Source organism: Strix aluco, chromosome 1 (assembly GCF_031877795.1).
Source record: "Strix aluco isolate bStrAlu1 chromosome 1, bStrAlu1.hap1, whole genome shotgun sequence".
NCBI lineage: Eukaryota > Metazoa > Chordata > Aves > Strigiformes > Strigidae > Strix > Strix aluco.
Window position 1 is genome coordinate 54,688,464 of NC_133931.1, and position 19,269 is coordinate 54,707,732.

The 19,269-nt window shown below is 42.6% G+C and overlaps 1 protein-coding gene across 2 annotated transcripts; it reads right to left on the reverse strand.

Moving 5' to 3' along the window:
- Positions 1–474: 474 nt before the first annotated feature.
- Positions 475–15,407, reverse strand: ZBTB14 (zinc finger and BTB domain containing 14). 2 transcript variants are annotated; one of them, XM_074821487.1, is made up of 5 exons: positions 15,361–15,407; positions 12,961–13,044; positions 7,790–12,508; positions 6,640–6,744; positions 475–5,013 (listed from the first exon to the last, which is right to left on the reverse strand). In XM_074821487.1, the coding sequence occupies exons 2-3, from the start codon at positions 12,961–12,963 to the stop codon at positions 11,165–11,167; spliced, it is 1,347 nt and encodes a 448-aa protein (XP_074677588.1). In that variant the 5' UTR covers positions 12,964–13,044; positions 15,361–15,407; the 3' UTR covers positions 475–5,013; positions 6,640–6,744; positions 7,790–11,164. The 2 variants fall into 2 exon arrangements, with proteins under 2 accessions (XP_074677588.1, XP_074677580.1); XM_074821479.1 differs by having other exon boundaries at positions 6,640–12,508.
- Positions 15,408–19,269: the final 3,862 nt, after the last annotated feature.

Below are 19,269 nucleotides of genomic sequence, written 5' to 3' on the forward strand. Positions count from 1 at the left end.
AGAAGGAATTTGGTCCAGTCAAGTCCTTGGCTAATGACTCTATCTAGTAGAGACACTGTGAAACATAGGAATAGACTTTAAAGGACCTCACATACAGCCACTGACTCGTGACACGGACAAGGCCATACCATTCTGCACCATGCTAAAGACATAGGATAGGTCGGGAGCCTGTCACAAATAAAATTCTCATCTTCAAACTTTTTCTACCAGCACGACAACACATTTGTTAGACTTAAAAGGAATATTTTAGCATGTGCCTTCCTCTTTTCTATAAAAAGGGTTTTAAGACGCCGATCATACCACAGCTTACTGGTGTAACTTGACACAAGTCATAAAATTAGGCATATGCTCAAGTCTTCAAAGAACTTAAAAGGAGAGAAGCAAAGAAGCATGTATGACCCATGGCAAAACTGCTAGCCCGTGAGCTAAGGAGAAGAAAAGTCAGCTTTAAAATAAATGAAGACATTTCCAAACTTGCAAGAAAATACTATTTCATTAAAGTCTTCAATAAATTCAGTTATAACATTTTGATAAATGTAAACAACCTAAATATTAAACTACATGCTTAACACTCAAAGAAGAGAACAAAGATATGTAAAATATAAATATCAAAATCATCATTTCAACATTCCACTAAACAGCTTAGATTGTTCAAGGACTGAGAATGGGAAACTATACTGAATTACACCAATACAAAATACAAACAGTAAATACACAAGGCAGTTTCCTAACTTGTCCCATAGAGTCAAAAGGATGGGGATTTCATCAGGCATGACTAAAAATTAAACAATTTGGCCAAATAAGATAAATATATGAATTTTAAATTATGTTTTAAAACACCAATTTTGTTACAAAAGAAAGGATTTAAAACAGTAGAGTATCAAATCTTTAAATTACGTTAGTAAGATTCACAGAGCATGATCTGTGTGTCCAGCTGAAAAGTACTATAATAGGACACCCCTACCCTAGCAGAATTTATCACATCCACCAAATCACTGCCCCTCTCTGGAGGCATTTAATCCATCCTTGGAACAATGGGAGATCTACAATGAAGTCATACAACTGGATAAAAGAAAAAATTACTGAAGTGGAAAATTAAACCTATGTTTCATATTGAAAATATTTACTAACACTCTTAAAATGGGTCATTGTTGACCTTTAATTAAAACACTTCTGTCTAACATACGTCTATTTATGATGGCAGTCATGACATCTTTAAGCATGACTTTCTGATGTATTGCAGTTCTTTTGCAGACTGAATGGCAAAACTCTAGCATAAGCAAACTTGCCTGTTGTGCACTTTAAAAACTGTAGGTTTTAATTGTTACTATGTGTATAGCTGTACATAACTTACTCCAGTAAACAAGACCAGTTATCTTCAGACCTCTAACCCATCTGAAATACAAAGGGGTATAGCTGCTCCTTCCTACTTCCCAAATAGACAGTTGAACTCTTTTCCCTTATTTAAGATCAAGAATTCCAGAAACAATGTTAGAATATATTTATTTTTTTTAAAAAATCAAGTCTCTCCAATAGAAGCATTCAATGAGGTCTTACTGCTTTTTAGGGCTATAAGGTTTCACATACAGGGCTGAAAAGTTAAAGATTGAAACCTTACACCATCATTACAAAGTTTATGTCTCAAAGTCCTGGTTTATGCCTTATTTTACACTTTAGGAGCAAGAATATAGTGGCCATGATTGTTAAAAATCTTACTGGAAAATCTGTATGAATTAGTAAAATATTACTGGGCAAAATAACAAAATAATAGCTGTAATATAAGGTATCTTGCAAAAAGAAAATATTCAAATGTTGTTACTTCAGTTGGGGAAAAAAAGTCTTGTTAAAAGTAAAGCACAGAAAACTATGAGAAATATCAGGGAACAGAACTGTATTTCCAGGGAAGAACTTTTCACTGAAAGAAGACAACTCTCAACAAAGAATGCTTTCCGCAGCCTCAGCTACCCAACTGAAGAACTACATTTAAAACTTCTTAATCTGAAGCACCAAATGGAAATTTAAAAATACCTATGATTTTTATATTCAGGCCTTCAAATGGATTCATATTTATACCTGGAAAGAAATCAAAATCAATCATTCTAAAAACTTCAAGTTTACTGCAGAAGCCTAAACTAGAAATCTAGACAGGAAAAAAAAAAAAAAAAAAAAATTAACATGAAAACAGCCTAGCTGACATCACCTAATGAAATACAGAATCTATCCCTATACTTTGGATTTATACTATTTCCAATAACCAAAGATCATGACATTTTTTACACAGTAAGCGATCTAAAAGAGACCTAAATATGTATAAAGTGAATAATGCCTACTTCTAAAACTTACAAACATTAACTTATGTTGCAAAAATATAACTTTTCATTTTGGGCTTACAGTTTTGTCCTCCAGTGAATTAAACACCTATTGTCTTTTATAACTATTCTTTTCTCCTTAACCTGAGCGATTTGCCACAATTCAAGGCTTCATAGTATTGTTGGATGAGAGGTAAACAGGTCATATTAATGTACATAATAAAAAAGAAAGAAAACAAAACCCCCCACAACTTCAAACCCCAAATTTTGTTCTCCTGAAAAAGCAGAAATGAAGAACACACATCTCCCTCTTCAAAATCCCACAAGTCTACCACCACTGGCTGTTACAAAGGAATTCTGTCTGGTCCTTTCTGTTGCCTGGCCGCGTCTCGCAAACACTTTGCAAACAGGGCTGTGCTTCGTCACCGTGTATTTAATGTGATGCCAAAGTTGGGCAAGTCCTGCTCCATTCATTCTCCTAACTCTAGCTATGGGCTCCTGCCACTTACCCTGGATCAAAATCTACTGAATTGGTTTGACAAGGTAGGTCAACCTAAGATTAACTCACCGGAGCACTGAATTGCTTTGTTATAGAAACTCACTTGACGGGCTTATCCTAAAGCCATAAAAGCCATTAAATGTGAGGCAAACAAGATGGAAGAAACAGGTGCAAAAGGTAACAGCAAGAGGAGAGAACAGATTATGCCTTCTAGCAACAATTTGCAGTTTTACTATGGCAGACGAAAGAGAAAGCTGCTGTCTTAGGTGTCAGCTCCACAACAGCCAAAGTCAATCTAAATTGGGGCTGGTCTTCCACTGACCATAGCACTGAGTTAATCATGTGGGGCTGCTAAGAAGGTTAAGAAAAAAATGCCTCAAAATGGTTGTTAGTTTTCAGGTGCTCCAGCTCTCCATGAAGTGCTTCACTGAGACATTGCATAGGTGCTGCTGCCGGCAAAAGAACAACAATTGCAGCAACCACAACTTTGGTTGTCTTAGATCACCATGGATCTGATCCCCTGACCTCATTTAGCTTTTCCCCCGAACTTGCAAACAGGGAAACATCTCATGATTCAGCTGTGCCTTGGACATAAAGTCTACTGCCTTGGTGCGTTACTTCTCTCTTTTTGTTATCACCTAGGATAGACAAATAGGTTTGAGTTAAAAAGAGTGCTAAGCCTGTTCCTGTGTGAACACCGACAGCAGATCATCTTTGGATCAAAGCCAACAGCCATTAGTTTGTTAACAAAATAGCACATACTATCCAGCATATTAATGAGTAATCAGAATACTAGCTCTACCATAGTTCTACGTATAGTAAATTCTACACAAATAGGTGAAATTCTTTTCAGACCTCTCCACCCTGAAAAGTCTTCAAAAAGAAAGAATTCAATAAGAATAAAAGAACATAATTTAGGAATGACATTTGTCCAGACAAGACAAACTTTAAGGGGGTGACCATATAAGACAGAGCGAGCTGTCACTCATTTCACTACAGTTGAAATGAGAAAGTCCTGCTCCTTCCTCCTCCTTTACCATCATCCCTGCTCCTGCCTGAATACCTTCATCACCTACCGTGCATTGACATAGAGGTTCACCAGACACCTCTGTGAGCAGGAAAGGAGGAGAGAAGGAACAAGATTCACCCTTTCAGCAGCATTAAGCTTTACCATACAAAGTACTTTGCTATGCCTTTAGAAAACTGTATTGCCAAAAAACAAGCTTTATAGCAAAACAGAAACAAATAAAAAACCAATGCTTAAGTTTTGGAAGAAACATAGAGAAACATTCCATTGTAAACTAACTTTCCATACAGAAGAAGCCACTTTCTATTCACTTTACATCTTTGCAAAATAATCAGATCAAATCCTACCGCCATCTGAGAAAACATTTCTTAATGTCCTAAGCAGATCTCATAAAAACCAGTTATTTTGTAACAGGAAATGGGGAATGATAATGGGCTTATTAGGGATACAAAGAAGATGGATCCCCCTAGTGTAAATAAAAAGGGATTAAATACTGCTTAGATATAGACAGTCAGTATAACTCAATATTTCTAGTGTAATAGAGCTGTATGAAGAGATACTTCACGGCTTTCGTACCCAAGAAAAATAAATCTATACACTGATTCTAAATGTTGGATGTCGAGTTAATGAAAACAAATCAACAAATTATCATCTGAGGCTACTGACTTAAGCAAGTGAGAGCATGCTCTGAAATATAGCGTGCCCTAAATGCATTAAATAAAAATCTGTATGTAATTTGTATTAGTTTAATAAATGCAAATTTAGAACATTTTTACAGTATATTCGTGTTTTTACTTCAACTGTTCTCCCTAACTTTGTCCATGCAACCTTGAACACAACAGAAGCATGTATAAAAGCTCTGACAGTATGCAGAATAGAACCAACTAATATCTTTAAGTCCTGAAAACTCTAGTCTGTAAATCGCAGTTATGCTGCTGATGAGTAAAAAAAGCCATAAATCATCTGCAGATAACTGATAATTTCCCTCGAAGAGGAACTCCCACCTGAAGGTACACAGCATCTCGTGTCAGTACCATTTCCAGTTTCTAGAGTAGAAAGAAATAAGTTTTTGCATCTCAGAGTGGAGCTCTACCATTCTACATCCTCTTGTCTGAGCAATTCTGCAATGCCACTACAGTGGTTTGCTCCTGTAATCACTGCTTGTAGTACCCTTGACCCTGAAAAAAAAATGGGTCTTTATTAGTGATGAGTGAAAACCTAGAATATTTTTATCTTTAAAAATATTCTAAAGATTGAGCTTCCCTGCAGCTAAGTTGCTTGCAGATGCAGATTACTCATATTAAAAGTAAAAACAGGCCATTGTTAGAAGGTCAGAAAACTACAAATGCAAGCAATGTTTTGTCGTTGTTGTTGTCGTTATTGTTTTTAATAGAATGTGTCTGTTAACAGAATGGGTTTACATCAGAAAATACATTTTTCTAAAATAGAATAGTGCTTTGATGTTTTGGTGGAAAAAATTTGAAATCATGTTTTCATAATTCTCATGATTTTTTGATTCCATAAAGACAATCTATATTCAATGGATTATTTCCATGAATTTCTTTTACTTCTGCATTAAAATACAGCTTTAAATCTATTTATGTGCATAATATGTAATATGAAGCTATTGTCTTATATACTTATTCAAAATGGCTCAGTGTTATTAAAAGATAATACATTTGGAATTTCCATTCAGTAAGAATTTCAATTTCTTGTTAGTACCACTCATTTTATAAATTTGTGTTCTTTCAAGAACTATGGACTTAAAAAAATATATATATACATATATGCAGGAAGGAATATGGGATACAGATATCCTGAAGTTTTGCTTTGGCCATGGTTTTTTGATATCCGTATGCCAAACAGGTCAGACATGGAACAACTCTATTCATATGGTCTACATGTTTCAAGTTTATCTATAAAAAATGAGATACTTAGCTACAGATTATTAAAAAATGGTAAGACTTCAAAAGTCTATTTCTATTTTAAAGAGCTCTCAAAATGATGGCTCTAGTTCTGGTCATAGTGGAACTGCTGAGGTTCACAGAATTTGAGAGTTCTATAAATACCTAAAGGAGCAGGGCAAAAAAATATAAAGGGACGGTGGAGAGAAATACATTGAAAAACATATCAATATTGTATAAATCACTATTTTTAGCTATCATATTATTTCAGATTTCTTGCATTACATTTAAAAATCATTCCTGTGAAGAGATGTCTCGACTCTTATGACACATATTTAACAAAATCTATTCATGGAAATCCTCCATCTGTTCTGAAATGAATAAGAATGTTATTATAATTGTTCTAGATCTATATGGAGACAAATGACAGATCAGCTGCCGTAATGGAATTTTTGATGAAACATGCACGTTTCTGTCTGATTGGGCATATTACTGTGATCTACAGACTAACTGTTTGAAAAAGATGAAAATTTCTTAGATCTGTCTTTACCTTCTAGGTAGAATTAACCTATTTTGTATTGATCTGCAAATGTTTCCATTCAGGAAAGTCATACGTTGTTAGTGGTAGATGTAATTGTATTTCGGAAATGCTTTGTCTCTTCTTTAAGACAGAGAGGTGTCTAAATTGATGAAAGACTTAATAATAGATAATCTCTCCCTAAAAATATACTCTAAGATCAAAGTAGACTTTCTGATATCATCTGATCTCACCCAACTCTTAATTTAAATATTCTTACTCACAGGAATCATGAAGACAATGTCTAGAAAGTTGGGGTCTGATCTTCAAAAGAACTCCTAAATGGCAAGATTTTGAGGACTATTTACTATTTTGTAGCTTACATGAACAAACAGAAGCTGAACTCCTCAAACTTTTGCTACTCAAGTCGGCATGAGGCATCTTCTTTCACACAACAACCTTTAAAACTCTGATCTCCAGGTCTAAACCTTTTTAAAAGATTAAATGAGAAAAATGAAAACACAAGTACTCAACTGTGAATTGCTTAATTTTCTAATGTTTGTTTAAATATGGATAAGAAGGGTGTGTAGAAGGGGTGGGGCGTGGAAAAGGGCTGAAAGGTATTCTTTCCTGAACTTTTAGTTTCCAAACTGAGTTGTGCCAAATACCCAGCAGCATACCCATGGCTAACACAATTTGGATCAGAAATTAATCAGATACCAGAGTTCAAAATGTCTTCGTTTCTTTTTCTCTTTACAAAAAACCCACACTATTTTTAAGAACACACAGTTAAGATCGCAGAATAGCAAAGTTCTTATTTCAAATATTTCTTCTCACTCCCAAGTTATTTAGTCTTTTAAAGCACAAAGCCTTTTAACTAAATGGTTATATATCCTTAGTATGTAGAGCTTTTTGCAACTGAAAAGGCTTTGGTTTAGCATCTCAACTGGTGTTGACCTTATAGACCCATTTGGGTCATTGGAACCTCATTTCACATCAACTAACATGTTGCTGCATTATATACATGTAAGTCCTGGTCACGCAAACACCTATTCATATACTTAATTCCAATACATGGAGAGTTCCACTGAAGCCACTCAGTCACATAACATCATAACATGGACAGATGCTCAGTATAAGCCAAAAACAGTAACTCTGGTTTTTCCACTTATGTATATTAAAGACACAACTGACTCCAATTTCACAAACCGTAGACGGAGAAGTGTATGTTTAGGACTAATTCCATGCATGTTATTTTTTCTACTTAATTCTGAGAAAAACAATTAATTCACATCTAATGTTATTTTAGCCATTTATGTTTCTACAGCACTCTGTCATTAGCTGATTTCCCCACTGTTGGAAACCTTGTTAGGAATATTAGATCAGTCTGGCCCCAATAAAGATAACAGCAAAATTCCCAGTACTGGACAGAATCTCACCCAGTGTCTCATAAGCTCTGAAAGAAGCTGCCATCCTTGTAAAAGCAAAAATAAAAATTTGCCCATCTCTTGATCAACACAGCTCATAGCTTACAGTTTATCACACTGTAAAATCTCTGTGGCTTGGAGCTGACGTACATCTGCTTCTGCACATGGCGTCTTCTGGCACGGACAGGAGAGAGCTGGGAGCAGTAGCGTCTTAAGATGCAGATGGATTTACCTGAACTTCACAGATAGACCCCCATAACATATAAGCTAACATCCCTTCAGAATGTACACAATGAACAGGAACACATTAAGAATAACGTACAGCTAAGGTTGCCTCCACAATTCCTTTCTGAAACCTTTTCCAAAACTTTAAGGGTAAGTATTCTAGGCCTCCTCTCTGTCTTGAATAAAAACAGTTGGGAACAAAAAATTATCTACTGCCTTTCAAAAAAAGAAAAAATAAGGTAAGTTCATATCCATAAAACAGACAGCGGTAGTAGAAACTGCCAATATAATTCCCAACTTCACAAAAATAAGTCTTTGCTTTCTTGATCAATGTTGTCATTTTTGGTCTCACAAACATACAGCAGTTTTCTGACTCTTAAACAGCTAAAAACTAGTAAGAGGTGAAGGCCCCTTTCCAAGTCTTTGACAAGTGGGCAGTTCCATTGGCTTCACTGAATTTGTTCCCATGACAAGACTGTTAAGATCAAGTCTCATGTAAGGTGTTCATGCCTGTCCACAGAATGTACAACAGTAACATCTGTTCCTGTTTCTGCACACTTTTGTATTAGAGTATGTATAATATCAATCTGTCCCAGTTTTATAAAGCTACAAACATCATGCAACTCTTACAGCTGTAAGCTTTAAGAACAGCAGAATTTACTCTGATGTAAAACACGTTATCACACTTTCAATTGTGTCTTTTAATGCAAGCCTGCTTTTCTGTAACAATTTCAAATTCACAGCCTGACTGCTTGTGCTCGAATGTCAGAGGGCAATTTTCTTTAACTGTAAGTCTTGAGCTCTGCCTTTCCATTCAAGCTCCTGCTGTCCCAGTGAGCTCCATTTTCATTTATTACTTTCAAAAAAAACCCCAGTGAGGCTCTTGAGAGGTTATTTAGTTTATCCCTCAGCTTCAAGGCAGAATTATCTATATTTAAACCATCCCTAACAGATGTTTGTCTAACCCGTTCCTGAGTATCAGCACTAGTGGAGATTGCAGTACCTCCCCAGGCATTCTGCTCTAATAATTCATCATTCAACCCTTTAAAAGTTTTTTCTAATGTAAACATTCACTGCTGTAATTTAAACTCATTACTTTTTGCAGTCTTCATAGGAGACCTAGAGAAAATTTACTTTCTTCATCTTTTACACTTGTGAACTCTTATCACAACAGATCTGTTTTGTACAGTCTTATCAACCCCAATTTTATCATCTAAGAAAAGGTGAACACAACTTTAGATAAGAAAACATAGCAAGACTAATACATTTAGAAAAAAAAAAGTAGATCCCGCTTGGGACCTACTATCTTTATATCTATGATCATATACAGTAAAACATTTTAACAATGGTCATTTATCATGTTCCTCAAGAGAACCAATAAAATGCAATGAATTCACATCCTCTGATGTTGCACAGATACAAAATGTATAGTTTGTTTACAAACTAATATTACTGAATGTAAAATGAAGCAACATTTTAAAAAAATATATTGGTAAAGGTCCAAAGTTTACATTTTCTAAAATATTAAGTTCGTGTTTTATTTACAGACCAGCCTTCAAACAATTATTGGCATTTTAAGATTAACTGCTTAATCTGATGAGTACATGAATAAAATGAAGCTGTAAAAAAACCCAACCAAAGAAAACAACCAATAACCAAAGTTCCATATAACAGTTCCAAAACACTATTTTCAATTTCTATTTAGAAAAGCAGGATGTGATCTACCACACAGCAACTTACCAGAAACTGCTCTAACACTTTCATATGCTATGGGTATCGCAGGTGACCAATGTTATCCAACCACGTGCCCAAGAGTGTGGTTTTTTGCCCATTCCAACTTCAAAAGAAGTTTTCACAAGAGTTGTAATATTTACAAATTTAAAATAAAGGCATGATATCCCTTTGGATTACATTACCACTGGTTTTGTGTCTTCCCTTGTTGACTACACATAGCAGACTGCAATCCAAAGACCACTTACTTTGTTGACTCCTTGAGTTAATGGTTAAATTAGCAGCATCTACCTCAGCTTGTCTGAAAAAGACCCAGGCAACTCTAAGTAACAGACTCTTAGTGAACACTGATTCTGGATCAATTATGACTGAAGTCACTCACTGAAGTCTCCCTCTCGCTGAGAGGTGGTGTGTCAGAAGGCGGTTTTTAAACTTGAACAGGACCGACGAGCTGGTGTGACCAGCCGTGACACAAGCCCCAGCCTGAACACCGCGGGCAGGTACGCGACAGCCCGCGGCCATGCTCTGCAACTCCGGAGGTCTGGCAGTGACACCCGGTCACTCGCCAGTGCAGCTAATCCTCCTGTGCTGCCACAAACACTCCTATGCCTTAACTGCGCTAAGGTTAGGTGAACCGAAAGCTGCATAATAAAAACTACAGCCTCAGGCTGTATTAGCTTTAACTAATTTCTACTGGGTCCGAGTAAGGAACATGGCTCCTTCTCCATGCTGCGCCCTTTTTCCTTTGTGGCTCTGTCCCATCTCCGGGGGCCGGCATACGAGCGAGCACAGAAACAAACGAGGCAGGCTCTTCTCCCCACAGAAGGGACTGGTGAATGCCACGACCCTTCTGCTTTGCCAGCTAGGGCCACTGCGAACAATGCATTTTTTTTCAGGAAAGCAAGTATTTCATTAAACTTGCCACCTTGATTAAAATAAGAGGATAGCTGAGGGCATGGAATAAGAAGCAATTTCATTTTGATCACTGTCCCCCCCCTTACACTCCTGTACCACCCTCCAGCACCTACATTAGGTGAAAAAAGGAAGAATTAAAAAGCTTAGAGAATCAACGTCTGTTTCTCAAAAATTATAGGTATAACACCTCCACAATTACAAAACCCAAGTATTTCCTTTCCATGTTTGTTACTTTCTGAGATCTCAGCATTTTCAAATACAACTCACTGCTTTCGACATCTACGTCGTATGCAGTATTCCATACTGGATAAAACAAAACATCAGCTGGTGATGATCCCTGTTTTATAGAGAACTTGATCATATTCTCAAATTAAATCGGGTATTAGTGCATGATACTGCTAATGACAACAAAACTATTTCATATTCTAAGAATACCCCTCTCTGAAATATTTTAAAATACCTAACCAAGCAATGCTATGCGTTCCTATGTAGCATTCAAATCCTCTAAAAATATGTTCTCTTGAAAAGATAATTCTCAGTCTAAACATATACCAACAATAGATTTTGTTCAGTTTAATTTCTTATATTACTTCTGATAAAGTTTCTGTTTTTAACTACAAGCTATAGTTTCTAATTGCTGCTCTGCTTCAGCAGCCATAGCTGCTGCCTGTAACTGTTCTGTTTCACTCTGGATGGAATTGGCTGTAGTAACTTGTTTTCTTTCACTGTGCATATTGTTCTCATGCCTTTTTAGATCAGATGCTTTAGCAAATGCCTTAGTGCAGGAACTGCAGACAAAAGGTTTCTCTCCCCGGTGTCTTCTTTCATGGTCTTTGAGGTGGGATTTGTGCTTGAAAGCTTTATCACACATATGGCATGCAAATGGCCTCTCATTACTGTGAACTCTTTCGTGCTTTTTTAGATCTGGTGCACGAATAAAAGACTTTCCACATACCTCGCAACTGTAGGGCTTGTAACCTGTGTGTATTTTCAGGTGCTCTTTCAAATGAGCTTGCGTGGTAAAGCCCTTTGTACACATTTCACAAACAAACGGTCTATCAGCAGTGTGTAGCTTTTCATGTTTTCTCAATCGCGCTTCATCAGAAAAGGTCTTACCACAAGCCTGACATACAATGTGTTCCCTGTGACCGTAAAGCAAATACTCAAACTTCATATCTCCAGCTGCTGTGGTCCAGCCTGGTGTCTGTTCATCTTTCACTTCACTTATGCCATCATTAAATGTCAAAGCCTGAGGGGTCTGAGATCCTAAGTCTTTTGATTCGGTTGTTTCCATAGGCTCTACTTCCTGGCCGTAGCAGTTCACTTTTCGAACCTCTTCACTTCCCAACTCTTTCAGAATCGCCTCTTGCACTCTCAGGGTAGTGGTAGGTGATTTTCCATCTTCCTGACTTGGGGGAGTTCCTTCCACCGTCACATCTGATGGACTGTCATCATGATCTCCAATTTCCTCCACCTCATCATCTTGGGTGTCATTCGGCTCCCCCATAGGACGGTTTATTTTTAGGCAGTACTTGCTCTTGGGCTGTGTGTTTTCTTCAGGACTAGATACATCACGTTTTTGAGAGCAGAGCTTATCCAGAAATCGAATACCGAGAATCTGGCCTGAAGACATCATCAAATTTACATCCTCTTTCTTAACAGAAATCTTTGCAGTATACATGTAATTGAGAACTTCCTCAAAAATATCAGAACGAAGAAAATCTATTTCTATTACTGATGAACTATCAACTTCCAGTTTTTTGAAAAGCTTCTTGAAGTAGGTACTGCAGGCAGCAAGCACGCACCTATGTGCTCTGAATTTAACATCTTCAACCACGATAGCTATGTCACAAAATTCTCCTTCCAAACGTTGTTCATTTAATGTTTTCAGGAACACAGTTTTGTGATCGTCGTCATTATATTTAATGGTTTCAGACATACTGATGAAAAACTCCTGTAAAAAACACAGGAAAGTTTTGCAATTTTTATAAAGTAGCCTAAATCATAAAATCCCAACAGCTGATATCATTTACATGCTAAAAGAACTGCCAAGTAATTTTTTTGGCTTAATATGACCAGAATTATAAAAGCATTCCTCTTAAACTTCTTTTAAAATTGTGAACACATAAAGGTCTTTTCCTAGGTTATATACTTTACAGGACACTTAGTGATTTATAAAGGATAATTTCTTGTATCAATATATTAATTTATGCAAATATCCACTGATTCGGTTATCCAAAATCAGAAACTTTCTCTGTAAAGTGCAATTCCCAGTAAATGTATGATCCAACTGCAGAGGAAGTCATTCTTATAGCTAAAGAAAATGTTAATATTAAGATGTATAAGAAACACTCTATATGGGTCAGCATATCAAACTAAATGTGAAATATCAAATATAAGCCTTACCATGAACAATGCAGGAAATTTTCTGAACAAATGATTATTAAATATTTGACAGATGATTAACCCTTACAACGGGCCACCTTCAGCCTGAAAGACAGGAAGATAATAACGTTTTAAGAAATTATAACATCTATGCCAAAAATAAGTTTTAAATTTGTGTGTTAAACCACAGCGCTTTCAATTATTTAAAATGATACAAAACGCACTGTTAAAATATCCAGTTATTTTGACTGGTTCTACAGATGACTGCATAAATCGATCTAATAGCACTGCGTCATAAACCGTGTTTACTTTCATCCTGCTGCTTCACTTCCCCGACGCCACTTTCCTGCTACTTTGCACTACAGGTAAAAGTCTGAAAAAACTCCAGAGGAATCACTAGCGTTAACCCGGTAACCAATCCAAGAAAGAGGTGATTAGCCTTCTGCTGAATCAGTGAGCTGAGCAAGTCTAGCAGAGGGCCTGGCAAGCAGACCAAGCATCCCAAAGGACAGCAGACTGGGCTGTGGATGGATGCGCATCCAGGACAAGGGAAAGGGACACCAAGGATACCAGATCTCCAAACAGTGGAGATACTTGAACAGCAGAAGGATAATGCAAAACACTTAATTTAAATTATTCAATCCCAATCTTCCACAGGCATCTAATTATGAGAGAAGCAGGAAATGCTGCAGAGAGGAGGGAAATTTAGTATTTGATTCAGAACAAATCTTCCATCACCTGACACAGAATGACTGGGAACTGCTTTCCTAAATTCTAATTTATCCTTGAGCATATATGAAGCAGAAATAGGTGGCAGGTATGCAACTTCCACTCGGTGCTCGGTGTTTAACATGCTACAGGAACACCTGGCTCCCTACAAATGCCTTTGCAGGTCTGGCATCTCAGCATATAGTGCCCCTGGCTACAAAAAAACCCGAGGAAAGCCAAAATTCTTGTATTTGTCCTAAAGAATCAGATGTTAAGATAGCCATATAGGAGGTGCATCAATATTTGAAAAACACAAAAGAAAACAAACCCAAGAAACACTGTGTGTATTTTTCTGGGCTGTCTGCGTCTACAGTCCCGGGAAAACGTATCAGTGCAGCACCGAAGAGGGCAGGACAAACAACTGTTTTAACAGGACCCGTTTAGAGTTCTTTGCAAGCTGGGGAAAACGCTGCTTTCTTTTTAAGCAAACAGCAAAACGCCACTGCTAATAATCTAACAGCAAACCCACCCTGTTTTGTTGAATACTACCCAATTTTGCTGCAATTCTGTTGAGACTTCCTAAGCAAGAACTGCTCACAGAAGTCACTGGCTGAAAACAGTGTTGCTGAGTACACAGCGGTGTGTGTGGAATTGGTGAAAGAAACAAAGTTCCTACTCTGCGAGTGGAGCACGGCAGGCACTTGACCAGAGTCCCTCCAGCACAGACTAAAGGCAAGGGGAAATCCATGGCCAACTGGGTTGCCGACTCCTCGGGGTAAGGCTAATTATTCCTACACACACTTTTTTACCACCGCAGGAAGGGGGCGGGGGGGTATGTCTGGGGTTGTAACTGTCGGTGCAGCTCCTGCCGCCGCCCGGCGCCTCGCCACGTTAGCTCCCGCGGCTCCGCAGGCGCTGCGGCGCGGCGCTGACCGCCGTGCCCGTGCCCGCAGAGGCAGCCAGGCGCACGCCGGCTCCACGAACCCGCCGGCGAGGACGCGGCGCAGGCGGGTTCCCGGCGGGGACCAGCCCTGCCGGGCCGCCGCGGCCCGCTCGCCGCCGCCGCCACGGGAACCCGCGGCTGCCGGCGCGGCCCTGCGGCTGAGAGGCGCCGCCCGCGCTCCCGGCCCGTCGTCGGGGGCGCCCGCGAGCAGCAGGCGGCCCCTCTCCGGAGCGAGCCCGGCGCTCCCCCCGCCCCGCGCCGCCTCACGGGGCTGCGCAGGGACGGCGCCCCCCGCCCCCTCGCGCCAACGGTTCTCGCGCGGCGCCCGCCCTGCCGGGGACGGCGGCCGAGACGGCGCCAGGCTCCCGCCGCCCAGGCCGCGGCCGCGCGCCCCTTTGTTGCGGGCGCCGCGCGGGGCCCGCGCGCTCCAACGTGCGCATCCGTCGCCGGACGCGTCCTCCCGCCTCCTCCTCCTCGCCCTTCCCCCGCCCGCCCGCCGCGCGCGCGGGAGGCAGGCGCGCGACGGCTCCGTGCGGCTGCTGCTGACGGCGGCGGCGGGCGCGCCCGCGGCGCCTCCATCTCACCCCGCGCGAGCTGCCCGGGCTGTAACGGCCGTGGCCGTCAGCAGCCGGGGTGCCGGCGGCGGCAGTGAGCGGGGGGGGAGGGAGGGGGGCACGCGAGGGAGAGCGCGCGCGCAGCGCAACGGCGGCCGTGCCGCTTGGCGGGGGGGAAGGGGGGGGAGTGAGGATGGGGAGAGGGCTCGCGCTTACCTGCCGCCCGCGCGCGCGCGCGGAGCCGCACTTCCCGGGGAGCGCGGGGCGCTGCCGCTGCCGCCGCTGCCGCCGCGCGGGAGGGGGCCGGGGAAAAGGGGGGGGGGGGGAAGGGAGGGAGGGAGGGAGGAGGGGGGAATTTGGGGAGGGGGCTGGGGGGGGTCTGCGCGCGTCTCTCCGGCCGTCACCGCCGCCTCCTGCACGAGCACTCAGTGCGCGCGCGCGCGCCGGGGGCGGGGGTACGTGCATGCGCGGTGCGAGCAGGGCGCGCCTGTGCCGGGGAGCGTGGAGGAGGCGGAGGAGGCGGCGGGGGGAGCGCGCCGGCTCCATCGCCCTTTTCGGGGGGCCCGCGCGACGGCGGCCGCCCGCCCGGCCTGGGGGGGAGGGGAGGAGAAGGCGGGGGGAAGCGGCGGCGCGCGCGCCGAACGGGTGCCGGGGAGCCGCTCCCGCCGCGTCGCGGGCACCCGCCGCGCCTGCGCCCGCGTGTGCGAGCCCAGCGGCGGCGGCGCCGCTTCCCCCGCCCCTTCCTCCTCCTCCTCCCCGCGTGACGGCGCGCGGCGGCGCCGCGAGCCGTCTGGCTGGGCGGGAGCGAGGGGAGGGCGCGAGGCGGCCGGCGCCGGGGCCTCTGGAGCGGCGCGCGGAGGGGCGGGGCCGCGCGCCGCGCACGCCCCGGCGGGCGGGAAGCGGAGGGGCGCTCGCGCCCGGCGGCGGGGGTGGCGCTCGCGGCCCGCGCCCGCAGCGCCGCCGTCGCGGCTCCGAGAGTCGCGGTAGGGGCGCGCGCGGCTGCCGGCTGCTCAGGGCCCCGCGGCGGTGGGCGGGGCTGGGGGCGGTTTAGGCGGGATTTTTAAAAAGGAGTTGTCTGGCGAGTGTGCGTTGGCCACCCCGCCCCCCCCCCGGCTCTCGGGTGCCCACACGCACCTTATCCCTGTGGGGCAACTGCTGCGCATGGCGCGGGTCCGTGCTTCAAGGCTCGGGGCGCGTTCCTGCCCCTCCGCGGCTGCGGTGCCCTCCGCGCGTCATTGAGCGGGAAGCACGCTGCCTACCGAAATCTGGTGTAGGCGATCACTTAGTCTTCGTTTAAACATCTGGGGGGTTGAGTTTTAGAGAAATAACACGATCGCTAGAAAGAAATAAAAGCTAATATTGTACGACTTGTCTTCCACCTCTGATTTTTCTTTTCAAAAACATTTCATGAGATGCTAGCCTGATGGCACAGCGTTCACTGAAGGAATTTGTGGATAAATAAAACTTTAAAATGTTGCTGTTAGTGTAAAATGCAGCAGTTCTGCTAGGAAAAAAAATTGTCTCAATATTATTTGTGTTGAAAATGACAGCATTATAAACAAGTTACTGGAGTAGTGGAATCATCCTCTGGGAGCAACATAGTGACTTTTTTTTTTCATCAGATTGATAATTGCTGTCCCTTCCTGAGTCATCCCTGTGACGTTTTTGTGTAATGCCCTAATATATGTAGTGAATCGCTCTCCAGCTGGATCACTCTCTTTTTTTAAAAACTATTAATTAAAAGATTTTATTTTTTTCCTCCCACTTTTAGATATAATTGAATGAAATCCCTATTTTGCCCGAGCAGTCAAAACTGCCAGGCTTGTTTTTATAGTAACATTTGCATTCAGAGGACAGATCTGACTTAAATCTGTTAAGTATTTCTGAATCCTGTACAAGAATTCCCTGCAGTGTGGAAGGAGCTTCCCTTTTGCAATTTCATGACATGCAGTTTCTTTCTTCGACGGTGCCTCAAATAGCCTTGTAATAACTTTATTAATAGTCTTGAGAAACATGTAACTGCTGAGTTTACCATGCTGACCAGCAAATCATGCCTCTCCATTTTCTTACGCTCCCTGTTTCTGCTCTATTGTACAGTGCCTGTCACAGTATGGATATGCTTAATATCTAGAGCCAGGTTCTGCTGTAATGGAAGTAATCAGAATTAAACTCCTGGGGGAGAAAATCATGGTACCATAGGAAAGGTATGGCTATCCATTTTCTCTCTCTGCTTTTCTGTGGCATAGGCTATTTCTGAATGTGTAGGGCATGTTTCAAACTGTATCATTAGTAGCTCTCACTGAGATACTAAAGTAGAGGAAGCGTATGTTTGATATCCAGACTAGATAACTATGAATTGTGGAGAATGAAGAATAAAGCATTGTTACTGTCTAACTGTGTGTGGTGGGTTGACCCTGGCTGGTTGCCAGGTGCCCACCAAAACCACTCTGTCACTCCCCTCCTCAGCTGGACAGGAGAGAGAAAATATAACAAAAGGCTTGTGGGTCAAGGTAAGGACAGGGAGAGATCACTCACCAATTACTGTCACAGGCAAAACAGACTCAACTTGGGGAAACTAATTTATTACCAATCAGAGTAGGATAATGAGAAATAAAACCAAATCTTAAAACACCTCCCCCCCACCCTTCCCTTCTTCCCAGGCTCAACCTCACTCCTGATTTCTCTACCTCCTTCCCCTGAATGGCACAGGGGGATGGGGAATGGGGGTTGCGGTCAGTTCATCACACATTTTCTCTGCTGTTCCTTCCTCCTCAGGGCAAGGACTCCTCACAGTCTTACCGTGCTCCATCCTGGGGTCTCTCCCACGGGAAACAGTCCTCCACAAACTTTTCCAATGTGAGTCCTTCCCACAGGCTACAGTTCTTCATGAACTGCTCCAGCGTGGGTCCCTTCCATGGGGTACAGTCCTTCAGGAACAGGCTGCTCCAGCGTGGGTCCCCCATGGCGTCACAAGTCCTGGCCAGCAAACCTGCTCCAGCGTGGACTTCCCAGGGGATCACAGCCTCCTTCAGGCACATCCACCTGCTCTGGCGTGGGGTCCTCCACGGGCTGCAGGTGGATTCTGCTCCACTGTTCACCTCCATGGGCTGCAGGGGCACAGCCTGTCCCACCATGGTCTGCACCAGGGGCTGCAGGGGAATCTCTGCTCTGGCGCCTGGAGCACCTCCTCCCCCTCCTTCTTCACTGACCTTGGTGTCTGCAGAGTTGTTCCTCACATACTCCTCTCACTGGCTGCCATTGCTGTTTGCAGGTTTTTTCCCCTCCTTAAATACATTAACCCAGAGGCACTACCACTGTCGTTGATGGTCTCGGCCTTGGCCAGCAGTGGGTCCATCTTGGAGCCGACTGGCATTGGCTCTGTTGAACACATGGGAAGCTTCTAGCAGCTTCTCACAGAAGCCACCCCTGTAGACTCCCGATACCCAAACCTTGCCATGTAAACCCAATACACTGTGTCATATTTTTCATTACATGTAATGTCCCAGGTATTTGCTGTGTGGTCTGAATTTGGCAGTGCTCTTTGGTGATCTTGCAAACAGAAAAACAATTCTGCATTTCTCTGTGGAAGTGCTGGAACACCGCTAGATTGTAGATGCTGTAGATAATATTATAAAGTGTGTACAGTGAGCAGTAGAAGTAAAGGCTGTTAAAATTTAGTAGTACCAGGTAATAGTAATAAAATTGCAGGTGCAGTTCAAGCAGCTCCTAATAAATGGCTTATTTAAACTATTGCATGTGAGACAATTACGCATTTCCCCGTGACTACTTTTGCTAAGTAACTGAAGTGAACAAGAAATAGAAACCAGTGTTACATGAGAATCCAAGTTTCCGGTGAAACCTGCTTGTCTAAAGCGCACCTATGAACATGTACCCTATACACCTCACGAGCACCCTATGCGGAAGAGTAACAGGAGCCTACAGGTCGTCTCAAGTGCTGGTGTGTGGAAAGCACAGGTAGAATAGCTGCATAGATAAAACTGAAGCATGACAACAGGTCTGAATCTGGGCATGTTGCACTAGGTTTTGGAAATAAAAGACAAAAGGTAAAGGTCACAGAAATTTCCACTGATAAGACCTGGGATTGAAAATAAGTATTACTGAAGG